General features: G+C 34.1%; 1 protein-coding gene across 2 annotated transcripts in view; it reads right to left on the reverse strand.

Moving 5' to 3' along the window:
* Positions 1 to 20,214, reverse strand: part of WASF3 (WASP family member 3) — a 179,110-nt gene that overhangs the window by 47,039 nt on the left and 111,857 nt on the right. For both annotated transcript variants that reach the window (XM_012545203.3, XM_031960763.1), the window contains exon 3: positions 8,994 to 9,136. In XM_012545203.3, coding sequence (XP_012400657.1) covers positions 8,994 to 9,126 — 133 coding nt within the window. In that variant the 5' untranslated portion in view covers positions 9,127 to 9,136. The remainder of the gene's footprint in view (positions 1 to 8,993; positions 9,137 to 20,214) is intronic.

Genomic DNA, 20,214 nt, shown 5'->3' on the forward strand with positions numbered 1-20,214 from the left:
CAAGATTCGGAGAACAGTGGTCTATGTCTTTGTCCCTTTGAACATGGTTAATACCTGAACATGGTTTGATTTAGATTGGTTATTGAGCATCTTAAAGTAAAATGTGTGGAATGTTGGATTTAATACCTATCTATTTAGATATAAAGAAAAGCTGTGAACTTTCTAGGATGGATCTCTTACCATCATCAATGTAAGATTATAGTTAATACTGATTTAGGATATGTGATGCTTGAGAGTTAGATTCACTTGAAGCTTTGATTAATGAGACTTGCTATTTGAGATAAAATCTCTTGTTACTGTAGCTGATATTATTTGGAGATTTGAATTCAGATATGATTGTCCAATAGATAATCAGGCCAGTAATACACCATCTGAAAGGAATATATCACAAGCTGCTCAGAGGAATGTGATCCTGAATTGTTACAGGTTGGAGGTTAGTAACTGGGCAAGAGTTGGGAGGACAACCTCGGTCTCCACTTAAGATGGGAGCCTTCTGACTCAGTTTCCCAGTGGTGTTCCTTTGAATAAGAACTCATTTGATTATTCCTGAGTTTGGCTATAAGGCAGAATTGTTGCAAACAATTAGGATGCTTTATCCTGTCATGTAGATGCTCTCAGGCTGAGGCCTGGAGGACCAGTTTTTGATTATAATCATGTCCCTGCTTCTTCCTCTCATACAAAATTTCTATAATAAGGGCAAGTATTCAATGGAAGCTATGAGCACAATTCAAGTATATAAAATCTTGCAGTTTCCTATCTGAAAATATGTGGTCATTGTATCCTAAATAAGTGAGTATTTGGCCTAGTCATTTATCTGTTGCTAGATGTATGTATCTATTTGTTTTATATATCTATTTGTTTCTTTTAGCATTTTTGTTGTTGCTGACTTCCAAGATAGGCAATTATATATATATTTAATGAATGTTAAAAATTGTCTTTACATGTAATTGAAAAAAAATACTATTTTAAAAAAGAAACAAAGTCTAAATAATGGAAAAAATAGCAAAGAAAAGAAAAGAAACAACCTTCATGCTCTTTGTTTTTCCTATGGATGGGTAGGTTAAATTCTTTTGAGTAGTTATATATCTCTTCTAGCTATTTTTGATGTGTTTTAGGGCTTGATGGAACCAGCAGAGTCATCTAGTAACAGGTAGACCTGGAGAACCTCAGTATCCACAAGAGAGTCCCTCCATCACCACAGTGGCAAAGATCTTGGTGAATATGTCTTTCCATTTTATGTTTCATGTGGTGTTTGTTATGAGGAACAGGAAGATTCTGTATTCACTCTTCTTTTTAATAAACTGTGCAATGGTAAAGCTATAATCTACTATGGCATGTCACTGGGGAATGCCTGCTCTTTTCCCCTTCTCATCTTCATCAAGAATACATTTGATATATGAATAGATGATTGTCATAAAAATTTTATAAAGATTGGATCTTTTCCTATTGTCTTCTTTTTTTTTTCCTGAAGGAGGAAAATCTTCCTCAGACTTCCAGATTAGAATGTAGCTAGAGTGAAAGGAAAAGAAAGAGAAAAGGTATTCCTCTTGCCTTTCAGGAGCAGAAAATGGCATCTTGTAGGGGATGCAGATGATAAGAGGCTAAAGATTGCTAATGATCCCAAGAGCCTAAGGTGAAATTTCAGCTCTTGAATTCCTTTCTCTGCCTTTTCTGAACAAGAAATAGAGACCACTGATACTGAAAATAAATGTTTACAGCCTTCAGGGATTACCTTGTGGATAATGCTGAGTTTGATAGTTCATGAATTTGAGAGCCGAGTACCAGTCTCCCTAAGGGAGAAACTTTTCTTAACAGTGAACTTCTAAAAAGAAAAGAGTATCATCCCCAGAGAACTGACTGACATTAGAAAAACTAAACTTGCTATGAAAATATCTGGACCTCCCTAACCTTCTAAGATACTGTAGCCTAGATCTTATGTCTCAAAGTTACGGGAGACATTAAGAGGTTATGTTTCTGTAAGGACTCATGTCCTTTGAGATTTATGCATTTTCTGTGGTTGATAGGATGAAAGCTATCCCATATCCAATACACAACTGAGTATATTTTTAAGAAGAGTAGATCCTATTATCTTAAGCCACACTTAAAAACTGTTTATATTTTCCCAGAGTTTCATTCTGAATAAGAGAGAAAACAAAAACAAAAGCTGAATTGCTAGGATAAGATGTGTTCCATATGATCTCTCAAAGTCTTTGGATGAATATAGGTCACATAATCAGATCACTGAAAGTTAGTTTTCTTTATAAAAAATTCAATATCTATTTATTTCCATATCTTTTTAACAAGTTTTTTAAATTAATTTTTCCTATTTATTATATCTTCTGCAATCAGTGTTAACTACTTGAGGAGAAAAATCATATCTAGTAGTAGCTTGTTTCTATTCCACAATACCTAGTCCATTGCTTTCTTTTGTAATTAAATGCTTTATTTCAAATTAGAATTGAGTATAAGTGCAAACTTATCTTACATGGTAATAATATGTATTCAAATGAAATTACTTTAATGCTTAGAGAATTTTAACTTTTCAGTCTCATTCACTTTTCCCCCTATATATTTATATTTAACTATGCTCTTTTCTGGTCATTCTTCCCCTCTAAAATATTTCATAGAGATCTTTCCATAATTATTTGTTTTTAATATTTGTTGGCATCAAACCACTTAACTAGAAATTTCAAATTAGATATTACATATAAATGTCGAACTAAATATGCCTAAAAGAGGATCATTATCTTTCTCCCAAAACCCCATCCTCTTCAAAATTTCACTTTAGGGTATGACCACCTTTCCAGTGTCCCGAGTTTGTAACTTAAGTCTTGTCCTCAGTCACCCTGACTTTAATTCCAGTCTACAAATCTCATCGTTTCTACCTTTTTAAAACATCCCTCCCATCCTTCTCTCCTGAAGACTCACAAAAGTACCACCTTAGTTCATGTCTTCATCACTTCTACCCTAGACTATTGGAATCACATTCTAATTGTTTTCGCTGCCTCAAAGACATTCCCATTCCAATCCATTTTTTATAGAGCTGTCAAAAGTTATTTTCCTAAAGTCAGGGTTGAAACATAAACTTCAGGGCTACCAAGGTTGCTTCTGGAACAAACTTCAAAAGGCAGTTTGGTTTTTGTTGCCCTTCACAACCTGGCCCAAATATATTAAAAGATAAGTTCAAATTCAGCCTCAGACACTTGTGTGTGAGCCTGGACATAACCTTTGTCTACCTAAGCTTTCCCATCAGTAAGATGAGGGGTTAGAACTCAATGACTTGCTGCTACCAGTTCCAAATCTGTGACCGGTAATAGGGGTAGGTAAGGAGGTAGAGCATATAAGCACCATATGAAAGAACTTGCTTCTTAAAGGGCACAATAATGAGCAATAGAAACACTCTATACTGTGCCATAATTTGAAGCATTCCCAGATTTCTTAACTGGTCCAAATCTGCTAACCATGAAGAGGACTACTGATCATATAACTGGAAACGGGGCCTTCAAAAGACCCTAGTCAGTCAGTATCAATGACACATTTCTGGCTCTTCCCAGGCAAACTGGGATTAGCAAAGACTAAGTCCTTGGTGGGGAAAAAAGCATCAGACCTTTATATATCCCACCAAGGCAACAAGCCCAGTAGCACATTATATCCTCCCTTGCTGTTATATCCTCCCTCCTTGCCTTTCTCTCTCTCTCTCTCTCTCTCTCTCTCTCTCTCTCTCTCTCTCTCTCTCTCTCTCTCTCTTCCCCTCACTTCTTCCCTTCTTCCATCTCTCTTCTCCTCTTCTCCCCTCTCTTTTTTTCCCTCCCTCCCTGCAAGAATCTGGGACAATTTACACTTTACCCTGAGCAGTTTATATTTGTGATTTCTTGAAAAATAGTTCTTGCGACCAGGAGATCATTATACACGGCAACAAGAAGACTATATGAAGATCAGTTCTGACTCTCTTCAACAATGAGATGATTCAAACCAGTTCCATTTGGTCAATGATGAAGAGAGCCATCTATACCCAGAGAGAGAAACATGGGAACAGAGGGTGGAACACAACATAGCATTCTCATTCTCTACTGTTATTTGCTTGAATTTTGTTTTTATTCTCAGTTTTTCTTTTTCTTCCTTCTTGATTGGATTTTTCTTGTGCAGCAAGATAACTGTATAAATATGTATACATATATTGGATCTAACATGTATTTCAACATATTTAACATGTATTAGGCTACCTGTCAGCTAGGGGAGGGGATGGGGTGAAGGAGGGGAAAATTTGGAACAAAAGGTTATGCAAGGGTCAATATTGGAAAAATTATCCATGCATGTGCTTTGTAAATAAAAAGCTTTAATTAAAAAAATAAAACTAAGAGAAATATAATTCTGCATCCAAAGAAAGAACTAAGGAGACTGGATGTTGATCAAAGCATAGGATTTTCACATTTTTGTTGGTGTTTGCTTGTTTTTTTTTCTCATGGTTTTTTCCCTTTTGATCTGATTTTTATTGTGTAGCATGATGAATATGGAAATATGTTTATAAGAATTGCACATTTAACCTATAGAGTATTACTTGCTGTCTTGGGAGGGGGAAAAGGAAGGGAGGGAAAAATATTTGGAACACAAGGTTTTACAAAAATAAATTTGAAAACTATATTTGCATGAGTTTGGAAAAATAAAATATTAAGAAAAAGAAATAGTGTTTTGAAAAAATAGGCTTAAAGAAGCCTACTGCAATTCAAATGGAGCTGCTTGGCTAAGCCTTTAAACCCAAATCACTCTGGCTTTCTTTGAATAGTCAATAATAAGCCCCAGTCCAAGCCTCTCTTCCTTATTGTTTGGACTTTGAGGGTTTGAAGTGTAAATGGTAATAGCTTTCTGTTCTGCCAGATGAGAGGGTTACTCTCTTCTCAGACAGATATTTTTGTGATAGTAGACCAGACCATCTTTTTGTCTCTCGGTCTACTTTTTTGCTTTAGATAAAAGAAGTTAGAAATGGCTACAATCCTGTGAACTCCAAAAGACTAGGAGAAGTTTTAGAACCGGCTAAATACCAGAAATCCCCCCAGAAATGAGACTGTCATGAACAAATAAATTCCTGAGTGACTTGTCCTAGCCCTGTAATAGTAGAAATGAAAATCCATTTATCAATGTGGCCATGAAATATCTGAAAGTGAACTTGGGGAGGGGCAGGAAAGATGAATACTATATAGAAACTTCTTTAAGTTTGATCCTAGACTTCCTAGATACTAATGATAATATAGGACAGAGTATAATCCTAAGTATTGGCAGGGGATACTAACTATTTCTGTTCTTCCTTCATCTTCAAAGTAAATATTCCTTTATAAAAGCTAATTGACTTTAAGTAATCAAATGGGACTGAGATGACAGAGTGTAAGGAATCACTGCCTAGAAGTGTAGGGAATCATTACCACTTAAGAATAAAGGGACTTAAGTGAGTAGCATCAGAGACACACCCCAACTTCAGGACTTCTCTATGATCCTATCTTTTCATCTTCATTATACATTTCTTCCCTTTCCTGTAATTTCCATTCCAGTCAAATTGGATTTCTCTTCATGCTTCACACAAAGCAGTCCATTTCCCAGCTCTTCAACTTTGTTCATGGCTAGAATATATTCTCTTCTTACCTTAACAACTCAACTCAAAGCAAAATCTTTGCCAATTCCCTGAACTATTAGTGCTTTCTCCCTTAAATAGTACGTACAGGATGACGCAACAGTTCAGTGCATTTTTACGCTTTAATAACACCAGAGCTGTAAATGCTTAAAAACTTACCAAAAAGTCATTTGAAAGTTTAATTATTTAAATTGCTTTTACACTTATTAAGTCTTGTGAATTTTTAAGAATAAAATTTTAATTTTTAACAAGATGACACATGCTATTTTTGCATTGCACAGACCAATTCGGGACGATACTTTCTCCCACAGGTGGCTTTGTTGAGGGAATCTTTCTGCATAGCCACCTTGGTCACCTCATGTACTTCCACTATTTTTCTTGTGGGGATTAGATCAAAACTGTCATGTGTGCATCAAAACTTCATTCTTAGGACAATCTTAAGGCTAGAATTGGAAATACAATCCTTTCAGTCACTGAGCTGTAGCCAGTGAAAGTTTTTACAAGGTTGGAAAATTGACTAAATTAATGAGTGATGAGCATAAGATGATAGTGACATGAAATATTAATAAACATCAATATCATAAAAAATAAATATTTAATGTTTATATCATTTATATTTCTGAAATATTAGAGCTCAAAATTGTACTAAGATTTTGGAAATACTTGGTATTAAATACTTTTTATTCTGCATTTAAATATATACATAGTGTGTCTTCCATTTGAATGGAATTTTTGGAGGGAAGAAGCAGGGACTGTTTCATTTTTTTGTCCTCATATCCTCAAGACCTAGCCCAGTGCCTGGCACATAAAATGTATTTTATAATAAATGTTTGACTTACTAATCAATTGATCTATTACTATTCCATGATCATTTGTCTATTCCCTTATTGTTAAATATTTAGATTGTTTTCTTTCTGTTTTGTTCTTGTTTTGGAGGGGATTTTTAACAATTACATACAATGTCACTATGAAATCTTTGAACATAAAGCACTTTCTTGTGGGGTCATATCAAAACTCTTATGCATACCTAAAAACCTTGTTCTTTGAATGATCTTAAGGTGAAGATTACAAACAGAATCCTTTTATATTCCCATAATATAATTGCTGGGTGAAAAAGTATGATTATCTTAGTAATGTTTACTGCATATGACACTGCTTTATGCTCAATAGATATTGCTGTGCATTGCCAATAAATCTGAAAAAGTGTTACATAGATAGAAAGTAGACTTTTGAGTCAGCAATTGTTAAAATCTAAATCGCCTTATTTTGGTATTAATAAAGTCTGAGATTTTTCCCATATCTTCTTTATATACTTTATGGATCAATCCCTCAATGGACCGTGATTGTATAACTTCCAGCAAGGATGCTGGAACAACAAACACAATATATATTAACAATATGAGATTTGCTATGATATCTACAGGAAGAATGTGGAATCTAGATCTGAGGTGCACATGAAGTAAATGGAGTGGCAGAAGTCAAAGACACACTACGAATGCTTAGCCTAATCAACTTATTATCCATCTTGTAGACTTTTGGTATCATTTCTATAATGGCACCTCCTCTATAAGTTCATCCAAAGCTGAGGTGTTATTAAATCCAAATGTGATGGTGACAAGTTTGTTATAAAAATGCTTAAAAATCTTTTCCATTTTCTTCTGTTATCCTATTTTTATCCTTGAATACCTTCTGGATGCTTCTTCTGCTAAGCCTCTCACCAAGCTTTCTTTACATTGGTTTTGCTTTTCCTATTTGTCACTGTTTTAAGGTGCTTTAGAAAGAATTCATGAATCTTGTTTTTAACTAAATGAGAATTTGGGCACAACACTGATTATATGAAATCTTTATCTACCTTTTCAGTTTCTATGAACCTCAAAAAACACACACCAGATTACTAAGAAAAAATTTTAAAAGTAAGAAAATGCTTAATTGATAACTAGAAAAACACTTTGTTATAACTGGAATAAACTAAACTGAAATAAGGAAGTTAATGAATATTATACTTCTGACTACTTCTCAATTACATCATCATTATAATCTTTTACATACAGTAGTATAAAATTACATTATGGTATTTGTTTACCTATTTGAAAAGAACTAAAATCTTAAATACAAAACCCCAGAGGGAAAAAAAAACTATAAACTTTGTACTTTTTTGACTAGCAGAAATGTGATCTCTGGAAGGCTCAAAGATTGCATCTAAATATTTAGCATCTCAAGCACTCTGAAATTACTCAAAGTATCTAAAAGATGGAATTCAAAGTGTTTGAAAATTCTGAAAGATAGATACAGACAGACAGACAGATAGATATTCTAGATAGATAGATATAAAGACAGTGATGGGGGGGGAAAGAGAGAGAGAGAGAGAGAGAGAGAGAGAGAGAGAGAGAGAGAGAGAGAGAGAAAGAAACAGGGAGAGGGGGAGAGAAGAAAGGAAGGAAGGAGGGAGGGAGGGAAGAGGAAGGAAAGACTCCCTTAAAGAGCCAGTTTAAAGTGGCTAAGACAACATAACTAGAAGCTCATTAAAATATTGTCAAGCATAAGGAATTCATATTTAAGTTTCATTCACAAGCATTAATGTTGGAGTCATATGAAGTGGAGTCTAAGTTAATATGTAAAGACATCCCCAAGAGGGCTTAAGAAGAGTTTAAAAGGCAAAGAATATTTCATGAACTGCTTTGCAAAATCCTTGATTTAAATTTAAGTTGCATCATTAATTCTTAGATACAACATGAAATAGTTGTCATTTACTGGCTAAAGAACCCATCATAGCTCAGGTCTCTTTTTTATTATTTGCTGCAGAAGCATCTGTTACCTAACTTTAAAATAATTAATAAAATTCTAAACATGCCTTTTCAAATGCTCAGAATTATAGACTAATAAATCTAAATCTAGAAAGGGTCAGAGATTGTCCGACTCCACTAATTCATTTTTCAGATGTTGAAACAGAAAATTTGAGAAGTGAAATAATGTATTCACGTTTACTCAGAAAATTAATAGCAGAAGGAAGATTTTATCCATTTCTTCTGATTATAGTTGAAAAATACCAACAAAAGATGGTATTCCTTGATGCATATATTAACATTAATGGAAATTATTGAATGCATTCATCTGAAACATTAGTTTTATTTCAACAATTTAATAGAACTCCATGTCCAGAATGATTCACTACTATTCTGGACTGATGGTACAGAGATGGGATTTTTTAAATGCCAGAAGGTTATATCTGTTCCTGAGACTTCAAGTAGTTTCACTAATACCAGAATATATTCTCTGTCTGAATACATATTCATATTTCAAAATACTTTGGTAAATAAAATGAACAGGATACCATTGGTCATCAGAAAAACTTTTCAGGAAGGATACTTACTTAGACTGCTTAACTGTCGTATGATAGCTGCCAAGGTACTATTGGTCACACATTCCAGTTCACTGGAAATTCCTTCTGGTAGTGCTCCTCGGCAAAGATGCCTAGGTTCTATGTTCCTCTTGACTAAAGGCATGGCTTACAGTCTGCAATTTTAAAAAGACATTTATGAACAACACATATTCACTTCATAACAATCTAAGAATTATGGTAAACAAGAAAATGAGTGTTACTGTAACATGTCTATTGTGCTAGGCAGGCAGGACTTAACTCATAATCTGATGGTAGTGTGCATGTCCAAGATGGATTTTTAATGAATATTTACACAGTGCATTATATTCATCAAGTGCCATAAATTAGGAAATTTGATCATCACAAGTATTCTGTGAGGAAATGAGTTGATTATGAAAGAGCAGGGAGAAAGAAAGGAGAGGGCAACAAAAGTAGATCCAGATCAGTAAATATGGAGAGAGACAAAAAAGACAGATTTAGAAGAACCGAGACAGAGAAATAAAGAAAGATTTCTCATTTAAAGTCCAGTATTCTTTGGACTGGAACATTGGTGATGGCTGAATTTTCATTAGCAATCTTAGGGGAAAGGCAGCATCAGAATTAGACAATTTTGAGAGTTCAAAGAACAAATAAATTAATTTCCCTGCGACAAATGTACTCTAACACTATAGCTTTGCCTAGACACATCCTATTAGAGAAGGGGAGGATGGAAGAGAACAAGTATTTATTAAGCACTTACTGTGTACAATACTCAGCATTACATAAATATTATTTCATTTAATCCTCACAATCACCCGATGGAGTTGGTTCATTATTATTCCCATTTTAAAGTTTAGGAAAATGAGGTAGTTAGAGGATAAGAGACTTTTTGACGATCACACAGTTAATCAATGTTTGACATCATATTTGGACTCAGATCTATCTGACTCCAGGTCCAGTTTTTGAAATCTGTTCTACCACCTAGCTGATAATCTCAAAATTGTTAGTAATTTTGTATCTCATTTGCTTAAGACTCGATTTAATTGTTAATTTTTTTTAAAAGTTAAATTTAACTACATTTTCTTTTACTTTGATAAATATTTATGAGTAAATATGCAACAAATGTTCACATTAAAAAGAATAAAATTCTTTGGGTATGTTTCCTAATGCAAATATTCTTCCCCATTCTTGGCTCATGAATTCCTTGAGAAAGAAGCCTGTTGAAGTCTATGAGTGCCTTCTCCGAGTGATGTTTCTAAATGCATAAAATAAAATACCAAACATTCCAAAGGAAATCCAAGATTAGCAAAACTAAAGATATAATTTTCTCCCCATACAAGTTTCTAGACTCTATTCATCCCCAGAGTAAGAATTCCTCTAAGGAAATATGCTGGCACACTGCTCCACGAAGAAATACATTGGTGAAATGGCCTGGAAACTTTGATTACAATTTCATTCTACAAACAGTTCAATGATTCCCAGACTGGAAATCCCATATCCTTTATTGATAGCACATTTTAAAAATATAGTTTCTATTGGATTAAATGATTTTAAGACCTAGTCACAATAAGTTAGTATCTATATAAATATTCTGTTCAATTCTCTTATATTTCTGATACAAATCTTACCTCCTGTTGGCTTACTATCCATTCCTTCTGAACTTAAAAACCAAACACTGTAGAGTGAGAATGATTAACAAAGTTATTGAATACTTGTAGTTTTAACCTCTCTTCTAACCACAAATGAGACAAGTAGCTTTAAGATGATAAGAGAAAATGTCTCAGCTAATACCAAAAATTGATGAAGATACTTCTTAATTAATGTATATTAAAATGTGAAGAGAACAAAAAGGGTAAAAAATTAAGGAATCAGAAAATATACAATTTACAAAACCTGCTGGAAAAGTTTACAGAACTAAAAGCTAATATTTTTTCTTTGAAGAGATGCTATATGGTAGAACAATGTGCTAACAAGATAAGATTAGAATTCCACATTTGAAAGTGGAGAAAACAAAGTACTGTTAAAATATATGGGAAGCCGGGAAATGCAGGTGAGAAAAATACTAAAACCCAGAAGGATCAATTCCATGACAACTTGGAAAAGTGTTAAGTAGGATTTTGAAAACTTGAGGACAGCAAATAAGAGATTAATTACAGAAAAGGGGATAAAGCAAATGCTAAAGGTTTATAAGAAGAGGAGGAAAACAGCAAAAAGACTTCTATGGTTAATGTATACCAGCTAATACATAAGAAAATAGTTCATTGGCTAGAGTTCTGAGCCTAGGGTCAAGAAGACCTGAGTTCAAATCCAATAACAAACACTAGCTGTGGAATCTTGGGCAAATCACTTAACCTCTGTTTGACTCAGTTTCCTCATCTGTAAAGTGGGCATATTAACAACACCTACTTTTCAGGGTTCTGAGGATCAAATGACAATAATTATAAAGCACTTAGTGCAGTGCCTGATACCCAGTAGATACTAGATAAATGCTACCTATTCTTATATATCATATTATACATATATAATATATACTATATTCATTCTTTATTATTATAAAGAATGAATGGCTGGATTTATCAGCAATGAGTATGTCATGGTAGTCTCTCCAAATGGGTTTCCTATGGAATGCCATTATTTTAGAGTGTCTCAAGGGAGATAACCCATGTACATAGTATTAGACAGAGACCAGCCCTGTGTTATCACTGGAATAGAGAAGTCCTAAATGAGGAAACTCCTTCCATTAATTCAGTCACTTTCTCTACAAGTTATATTTTCAGAAAGTTGCCACGAACACTGAGAGTTTGACTGATTTGCAAACCCAGGCACAGACTAAATCCAGATCTTCCTAGTTCTAAGGCCAGCTCTCTACCCACCATCAGTCTGCCATCATTATCATCATCATAATTGTATAAACATGGCTACTGATATCATGGGAACAGCTTTTAGACAACAGGTGTTGACAAGAAAGCTGACAATGGGATTATTTAGCACAATCTCTTCCTCTAATATCATCATATCACTAACATTATCACATTTAGCACTTACTTTCAGTGTTTTCCAAAATATTTGTAAATTTAATAGAATCCAGCAATCCATCTGTCAGTCTATGACCAATCCATTCAACATGTGTGTTATATTAAATACAAATTAAATTTAAAGTTATCTCCTGACCAACTGTTCCTTGGTAATATGTAGGTGCTTACTCTTGCCCATCATAACCCTTTCTATTACACTTTTAATAAATTATAAATTCAATTCTTCACAAATGGTGATTATTGTGTTATTCATAGACAAACAACTCATACACACACCTACGTGAATTTTTATACAGAATTGAGCCAGAAAAGTGTTTTTAAAAAATCAGAAAAATTAATGACTGGAAACAGACAGACTTGTGATGTTGTAAAAGAAACAAATAAGTGGCATATGGGTCCAATGACTCACTGGTAGTCGTGCAACATCAGATGTGGAGGTAGATAACCCACATATGCTGAATAAGGCATGATGCCTCTGGACATAGCCAATTAAGACGAGCCTGGGCCATCATATACACTAATGCAGTTAGTATGCACCCCAAGGGGCTCCCAGACTTCATCTACGTTACTGGTACATAATGGGAGGCTTCCTTACTTAGGCCTTCATTGGGCACAGAGGTGACCCTGGTGAGTGTAAGTGAATGCAACACAACTTCTCCAGCTCCCCCAAGCAGGAAAGGCTCCGAAGAGAGGCTACTGATAGACTAGTGTGGGTTGTGTCAGAACAAATAAGTTCTGAGAGGCTTCTCTAGAAGGTTAGTCAGTCAGTGTTCAATTTCTCTTTTGTCCCTTTCTTTTCTTTTTGTTTAAAGAATACACCTGATGAAAATCATTTACAAAATACTTAGGTAAATGGCTGTGAGTTCCATTGATGGGGAGGGATATCATTCACAATGACAGGATCATGGATCTTTGACGCACTAAATTACATAATTTTCAAACATATGTAGAAGCATATCCATTCTCTGACCACTCTGTCTATCTCTTTCCTCCTCCTTCATCAGGACCTAATGCCCAGAATGTTGCCATCTTCTCTAGTCCTTAAAAGTTTCCTGATAATATCTAAGTAAAGGAAAGGTGAAAGTGTTCAATCAGTCAGGACATTTTTTTTATGCCTTTCCTTTCCAATTCTATGAAAGAGGTTTCTGAGTTCCTTCTTAAAAGTCCCTAATTAACCTATTAATTGCTTTCTCAGCTTTCCAATTAAGTGCCAAATGCTCTGAGAATTGTTATTTATTTTTTCCCAGTGGACTGAATTTTTTTCCTGATATTGAGCAGAATTTTGAATAAACTCAGGAAAAAATTAAAACAGACATTTTGACTCAGCCTTTTCTTTTGAAAAATGCTTTTCTCTGAGAAAAATAGCATAATTATTCAAGAAAACATATACCCACAAGGGTTCACTGAATCAAAATGTCTATGCATATCAAAGTAATTTTTTGAGAGAAAAAGAAAATATCAACTCAAATATAAATGTATGAGATCTGGGCCATTCAAATCATTTTTTAAAATTCCTTATCAAGTTGTAAGAGGAAAAATAATGCTCTTATAAAACAAATGTTTAATTAACATTTACTATGTTATGTTATGGTTTATTAATTAGAGTAGACAGTTTAATCAAAAAAGTATTTATTAAGTTCCTATTACATGTAAGGTTGGTTGTTTTTTTTTTTTATGTAGTGCCTGCCCTCAATAAATCTGAATGCTAGTAATGGCAAGGGGACAATTTTTATTTATACATATAAATAAATTTAGGGTACACCATGAAAACCTTTTTTGGACGATGTCACAAAAACTGTTTTGAAACATTTTAAGGAGATGAGGTGAAGAGGGAATGTAATCCAGGCATGGGAGACAGATTATACAAAATAAATGACAATTTTAGATGATAATAAGTAAGTCAGTTTTGCAAGAATATAGAGTATAAAAAAGACAGTTCTATGAAATAATTCTTTAAAGGTAAGCTAGAGACAAATTGAGAAAGCTTTTAAATGAAAAGCTAGAAAGTATGCAATTTATCCTACATAGAATAATAAGTCATTGAAGAACATTTGAATGACATGGTTGTACATACATGATTTAGGAAAATTATTTTGACATCCATGTGAAGGATGGTTTGGAAAATGGAGGGTTAGAAACCAAGGAAAGTTAAATGTAAGCCCATGTAATATTCCAGACAAGAGAGGATGAAGAATTGAACTAAGTAATATGGGTTTTATGTGTGGAGAAAAAGGAATTGTGTAGAGGTAGAAACAAAATTGGATAAGACAGCTGATTGAAGGGAAGATATCTGAACATATGTCCTTTGAAAGTGATGTTTTTTTTTTTTTTATTTTCTTGAATGAATCCTAAAACCTGCTCTACCAACAGGTTTTATTTACTTATTTTCCAAGGATGGTCATGAGCCTCCCTTGCATTTACTAACATTTACCTTTCATCTTCTGGTTTCACCTACAGAAAAAATGTCAAGATTCATAGGATTCAGTTTCTCTGAAAAGATGTGAGCACCAGACAAAAAAATTCATCTTCAGAGAACCAATGATTAATGCTTATAGACTATCTAACTCCTGAGATTTTTAACCCCCTCTGCCTCCTTTTTTGCTAGTCTCTCACCATAACTACAGAAGATGAAGGGGATAGAGTTCCAGTAAATGCCATTTTATGCCATCTTTTACATGAATTTTCATAGCTGTTAAGTTGCTGGTGATAAACAATACCAAATTTAGCAAGGTTAATCCTCAGGAAGCTGACCAAAGGAGTGCCTACCACTGGGACCATGTCCTCACAAGAACTGCTTCATTTGCTATATTTGATAAAATGAGATATTTATAAAGCATTTAGCAGCTAGGTGGTGAAGTGGATAGAGCGCTGAGGCTGGAGGCAGTAGGAACTGTGTTCAAATCTACCCTCAGACACTTACTAGCTGTGAGCAAGTCAACTTAACCCCATTTGCCTTCATTTCTTCATCTGTAAAATGAGCTAGAGAAGAACATCTTTGCCAAGAAAACACCAAAAGGGGTCACAGAAAGTTGGATATAACTGAAAAAGACTGAACAATAGCAAAAACTTAGCATGGCATATGAAAGTCGCTTAATAAATGTTTATTCCCATCCCATTATTTGCATGCTCATTGCATACCATAAATCCTGGAATAAAGAAGGCACTTACTAAATGCTTACTTATTGAATTGTTGATTAAGTACTACATAATCCAGAAAGGTAAAGTTGCTAGGGAAAAATACTACATGTGTATTTATGTGAATATATACAAGTACATAAAACTTTTAGATTATCCTGTGGCATTTTTAATCCATGAAGCCCTGTTGTAAATCATTCACCTGACTGCGCCTTCCAACTTGAACAGAAAATTTGGAATTAATTTGGAATTTGGGATAAACATGATTTTGTGGATCCTTTTGACTTTTTTTCAAAGCACCCTTATGTTCTTTTTCTCCCTTTCTCTACACAGTCACATATTAATTAGGTAGATACAAGCTGATGTTATAACTATTTTAGATCTGGGGGAAGTGAGGCAAAAAGGAGTGAAAGGAAGTAGCTGAAAGTCATTAAAACAGTTAGTGGTGGCCCTTGGACTAGAAACAACATGCTCTGTCTGAGTAATGAGCCAATCTTTCAATATCTTAAATCCACTTAGTATGTAGTTTTTGTCTACTTTGTATTTGCCCTAGTTATAAAGAGCCCCAAGACTGACCTTCATGATAAACCATTCAATAAGTTTTCCCAGAGGCTAGCGCTGTATCCTCAATAATCCCCATTATAATATAGCCTTCCAGGTAATTGTGCAATATAGTATAAACTATATCTTCCTAAATTAGTGATGAGAATGTCGTGTGAAGAATAAAACAAAATTTAAACTTAATGAAGTTCAGATAGATGATGGTCACTACTTCCAACTTTTCATATAGTCTGTCTAGTTCTTATCAGTTTAATATTCTAATAAATATACTAGTCCGTATTATTTTTTTCTTTAAAAGGGGAGTGTTTTTATAATAACACCATTTCATCACAGTCTCATAATTTTCTTTATTGTACTATTCAAGTAAATAAGTTAACTAGTCTACAATTTCATAAGTGAATGTTCATTACTTTCCTCTCTCCAAAGAAAATATAGAGGTAGAGTCTTCCTACTTTTAAAAAAGCCTTCTACATCCTACTTGAGCTTCTAAAAAACACAATTCACTTCAATAAGTATTTTAGAGTGTTCTTTGCATCACCAACAAACATTTATTAAGCACTTAATATGTTTCAAGCTCTCTGGGAGGTGCTGAATAATAATGAGAAAGAGGATGATAGCATTTACATGGTACTTTAAGATTTGCAAAGAACTTTACAAATAGTATTCTCATTTGATCCTCACAATAATCCTGGTAGGTGGTATTATTACTATTATTATTATTATTATTATTATCACCATTTTACAAATGAAGAAACAGGCAAAAAAGAGTTAAGGGATTTGCCTAGAGTCACATAGCTAATAAAGGTCAGTGACAGAATTTGAACTCATCTTCCTGATTTCAGGAATCTTATTTGGCTGACTGAAGTGAGAGTGATACAGAGAAAGATAACAAATCATAACCATCTTGAAGGAAATCATATTCTAATGATGACACAAACATAAAAATAACTAGGCACATACAAGACATATGCAAAATAGATGGCAGATAATCTCACAGGGGGAGGCATTGGAAGCTAGTGGGAAAAGGGAAGACAGAAAAGGCTTCCTGAACAAGATGGGATTTTAGCTGAGTCTTAAAAGAAGCCAGGAGCCATTCCCCAGTAGATCAAAGGATATGAACAGACAGCTTTCAAAGGGAGAAATTCAAACTATCAACAATCTTGTGGGGAAAAATACTCCAAATGACAAGTAATTTGAAGAAAAATGTTAAAGCAACTTAGAGGATCTACCTCAGACCTACAAATCTGGCCAAGAAGACGAAAAAAGAAAATGATAAATGTTAGAAAAATTGAGGAGAAACAGGTACTGTTAGGAGAGTTGTGAATTCTTCCAGTCATTCTGGAAAGTAATTTGGAGCTATGCCTAGAAAGTTAGAAAATTGTACATACCTTTTATCTTAGCTAAATCATTAACAGCCGATATCACATAGAACTTATCCCAAAGAAATAAAAGATGGAAGGGATCTATGACTACAAAATTTTTTATAATACTTTTTTTTCTGTAGTAGCCAAGAATTGGAAAATAAATGAATTTTCTATCGAAGGATGGTTAAACAAAATATGATGTATACATACAAAGGAATGTTATCCTATTTCTAGTCATATGAAAAGATGCTCCAAGTCATTATTAATCAGAGAAATGCAAATTAAGACAACTCTAAGACCACTACACACCTGTCAGATTGGCTAAGATGACAGGAAAAAATAATGACGATTGTTGGAGGGGATGCGGGAAAACTGGGACATTGATGCATTGTTGGTGGAGTTGTGAACGAATCCAACCATTCTGGAGAGTAGTTTGGAACTATGCTCAAAAAGTTATCAAACTGTGCATACCCTTTGATCCAGCAGTGTTACTACTGGGCTTATATCCCAAAGAGATCATAAAGAAGGGAAAGGGACCTGTATGTGCACGAATGTTTGTGGCAGCCCTCTTTGTAGTGGCTAGAAACTGGAAACTGAGTGGATGCCCATCAATTGGAGAATGGCTGAATAAATTGTGGTCTATGAATATTATGGAATATTATTGTTCTGTAAGAAATGACCAACAGGATGATTTCAGAAAAGCCTGGAGAGACTAACACGAACTGATGCTGAGTGAAATGAGCAGGACCAGGAGATCCTTATATACTTCAACAACAATGCTATATGATGACCAGTTCTGATGGACCTGGCCATCCTCAGCAATGAAATCAACCAAATCATTTCTAATGGAGCAGTAATGAACTGAACCAGCTACACCCAGAGAAAGAACTCTGGGTGATGACTAAAAACCATTACATTGAATTCCCAATCCCTATATTTATGCCCACCTGCATTTTTGATTTCCTTCACAAGCTAATTGTACAATATTTCAGAGTCTGATTCTTTTTGTACAGCAAAATAACGTTTTGGTCATGTATACTTATTGTGTATCTAATTTATATTTTAATATATTTATCATCTACTGGTCATCCTGCCATCTGGGGGAGGGGATGGGGGGGGGTAAGAGGTGAAAAATTGGAACAAGAGGTTTGGCAATTGTTAATGCTGTAAAGTTACCCATACATATAACCTGTAAATAAAAGGCTATTAAATAAATTTTAAAAATGAAAAAAAAATTTAATTTTGTTTGGATACCAATGGACCATACAAGCAACCTTTCCATCTCTTATAATCATTAGATAACTATAAGATTTCTTACCTATCCTGAAATTCTTTGAGGATGTTGTTTATATTTTTCTCCCACAAAATGACAGTATGTTTTAAAATTAAATAAAATAGACTTTATTACAACTGAAAAAAAAAGGAATGTTATTGCAATGGAATGTTATAAAACACGATGAAAGAGGAAACTGAATGAACTGATGCAAAATGAAATGATCAGAACTAGGAGAACAATTTATATAATAATATACATATACACACATATTTATATAAAACAACTTTGAAAGACTTTAGAAATTTGATCAACTTGATAAAACACAAGTTTAAAAGAATGGCTGACAAAGATAATGAACTAAGAACACAAAAAGTGATAGAATTTTTCAGATGTGACTAATATGGGGATTTGTTTTGCTGAAATATGTTGACAATGTATTAAAAGAAGTGCTGAGGATGTGAGGGAGTAAAGGTAGGGGATATGTTTGTGTGTGTGTGTTTAATGTTCTCAGGGGGAGGAGAAAGAGACTAATAAAAATTCTAGTAATTGAAAAGAAAAAAGAATGACATGACATGTGTTGTAAAGGTAAAAACACGATTTGGCAACAGACTGGATATATGGGGTGAGTGTGAAGAGTTGAGGGTGACACCAAAGTTGAAAACTGAGATTAAAGAAAGACAACAAAATCCTCCATATTTGCTTGAATGAATAACATGTTGCAGAAGATATAAGGGTTTAAAAAGAAAGAAAATGAGCCCTGATTTGGGCACATTGAGTTTGCAACACCTTCCCCATTGGAATGGAAGTTTCTTGAAGACAGGGATCATGTTTTCACCATTTTTTAAATTTTTTATTCCTTTTTCCCCCTAGGCACTTAACTTAGTGCCTAGTGCCTATTAAGCACTTAAATGTTTGTTGACTGAATTACTGAAGTCTTCCTTCATTAGGGCCTTGGAACTCTTGATTCCTCTCCATTCTTCCAGTCCATCACCTCTGTCCTGGTTTCATTTCCCACCCTTCACAGTTTTGACCTTATATTTGAATCATTTAACTAGTTTCAGGGATCTCATCCATCCTTGAGTCCTTTGCCCCTAGACCTTTATTGTTTCCACCCTGAACATCCATAATCCTGGAAAATCTCTATAAGGCATTTGTTAGTAGCATTGTTTTTATTGTTGTTCCTACATCCCAGCAATAAAATGCTACTAAAGGAAGTCTGGTGACTATCCATCATAAACATATGCTCCCTAATCTTAACTCAATTCACAAGGCTGTACAGCAAACCTTTTAGCAACCTACAAATTCATTACCTTACCTTTCTCAAAAGCTATTCAAAACCTCCTCTCAAACTGCATCCTACCAACCCCTCAACAAATGATATTGTTTCCTATTTGCTAAGGAAACAGGTCAATCAGGGTTAGGATTCATAACTCCTCTACTTCATTGCATCAAAAGTCTATCGTTAAGCACATTCTGTCCTTTCCTCTGATGTTACTACTCAATCCATATCCCTAATTCCATCAACTTCAAGGACTATATATAATATCAAAAATAGCATTTATGTAGCACACTAAACTTTGCAAAATGCTTTACAAATATTATCTCATTTTATCCTGGAAAGAAGATGCCATTATTACTCCCATTTTACAAATAAGGAAACTGAAATAGATAAAAGTTAAGTAATTTGCCCAGGATCACACAACTAGTAAGTATATGATGCTGAAATCAGGACTTTCTGACTTCAGATAAAGCACTTTTAATATGTACACATATGTATTGTGTAAATATATGTATATGTATGTATATATAAATACATATATATGTACATATATTTAACTTCTCCCTCTTAACTGGCTTCTTCT

The sequence above is a fragment of the Sarcophilus harrisii genome, chromosome 3 (assembly GCF_902635505.1).
Source record: "Sarcophilus harrisii chromosome 3, mSarHar1.11, whole genome shotgun sequence".
Taxonomy (NCBI): domain Eukaryota; kingdom Metazoa; phylum Chordata; class Mammalia; order Dasyuromorphia; family Dasyuridae; genus Sarcophilus; species Sarcophilus harrisii.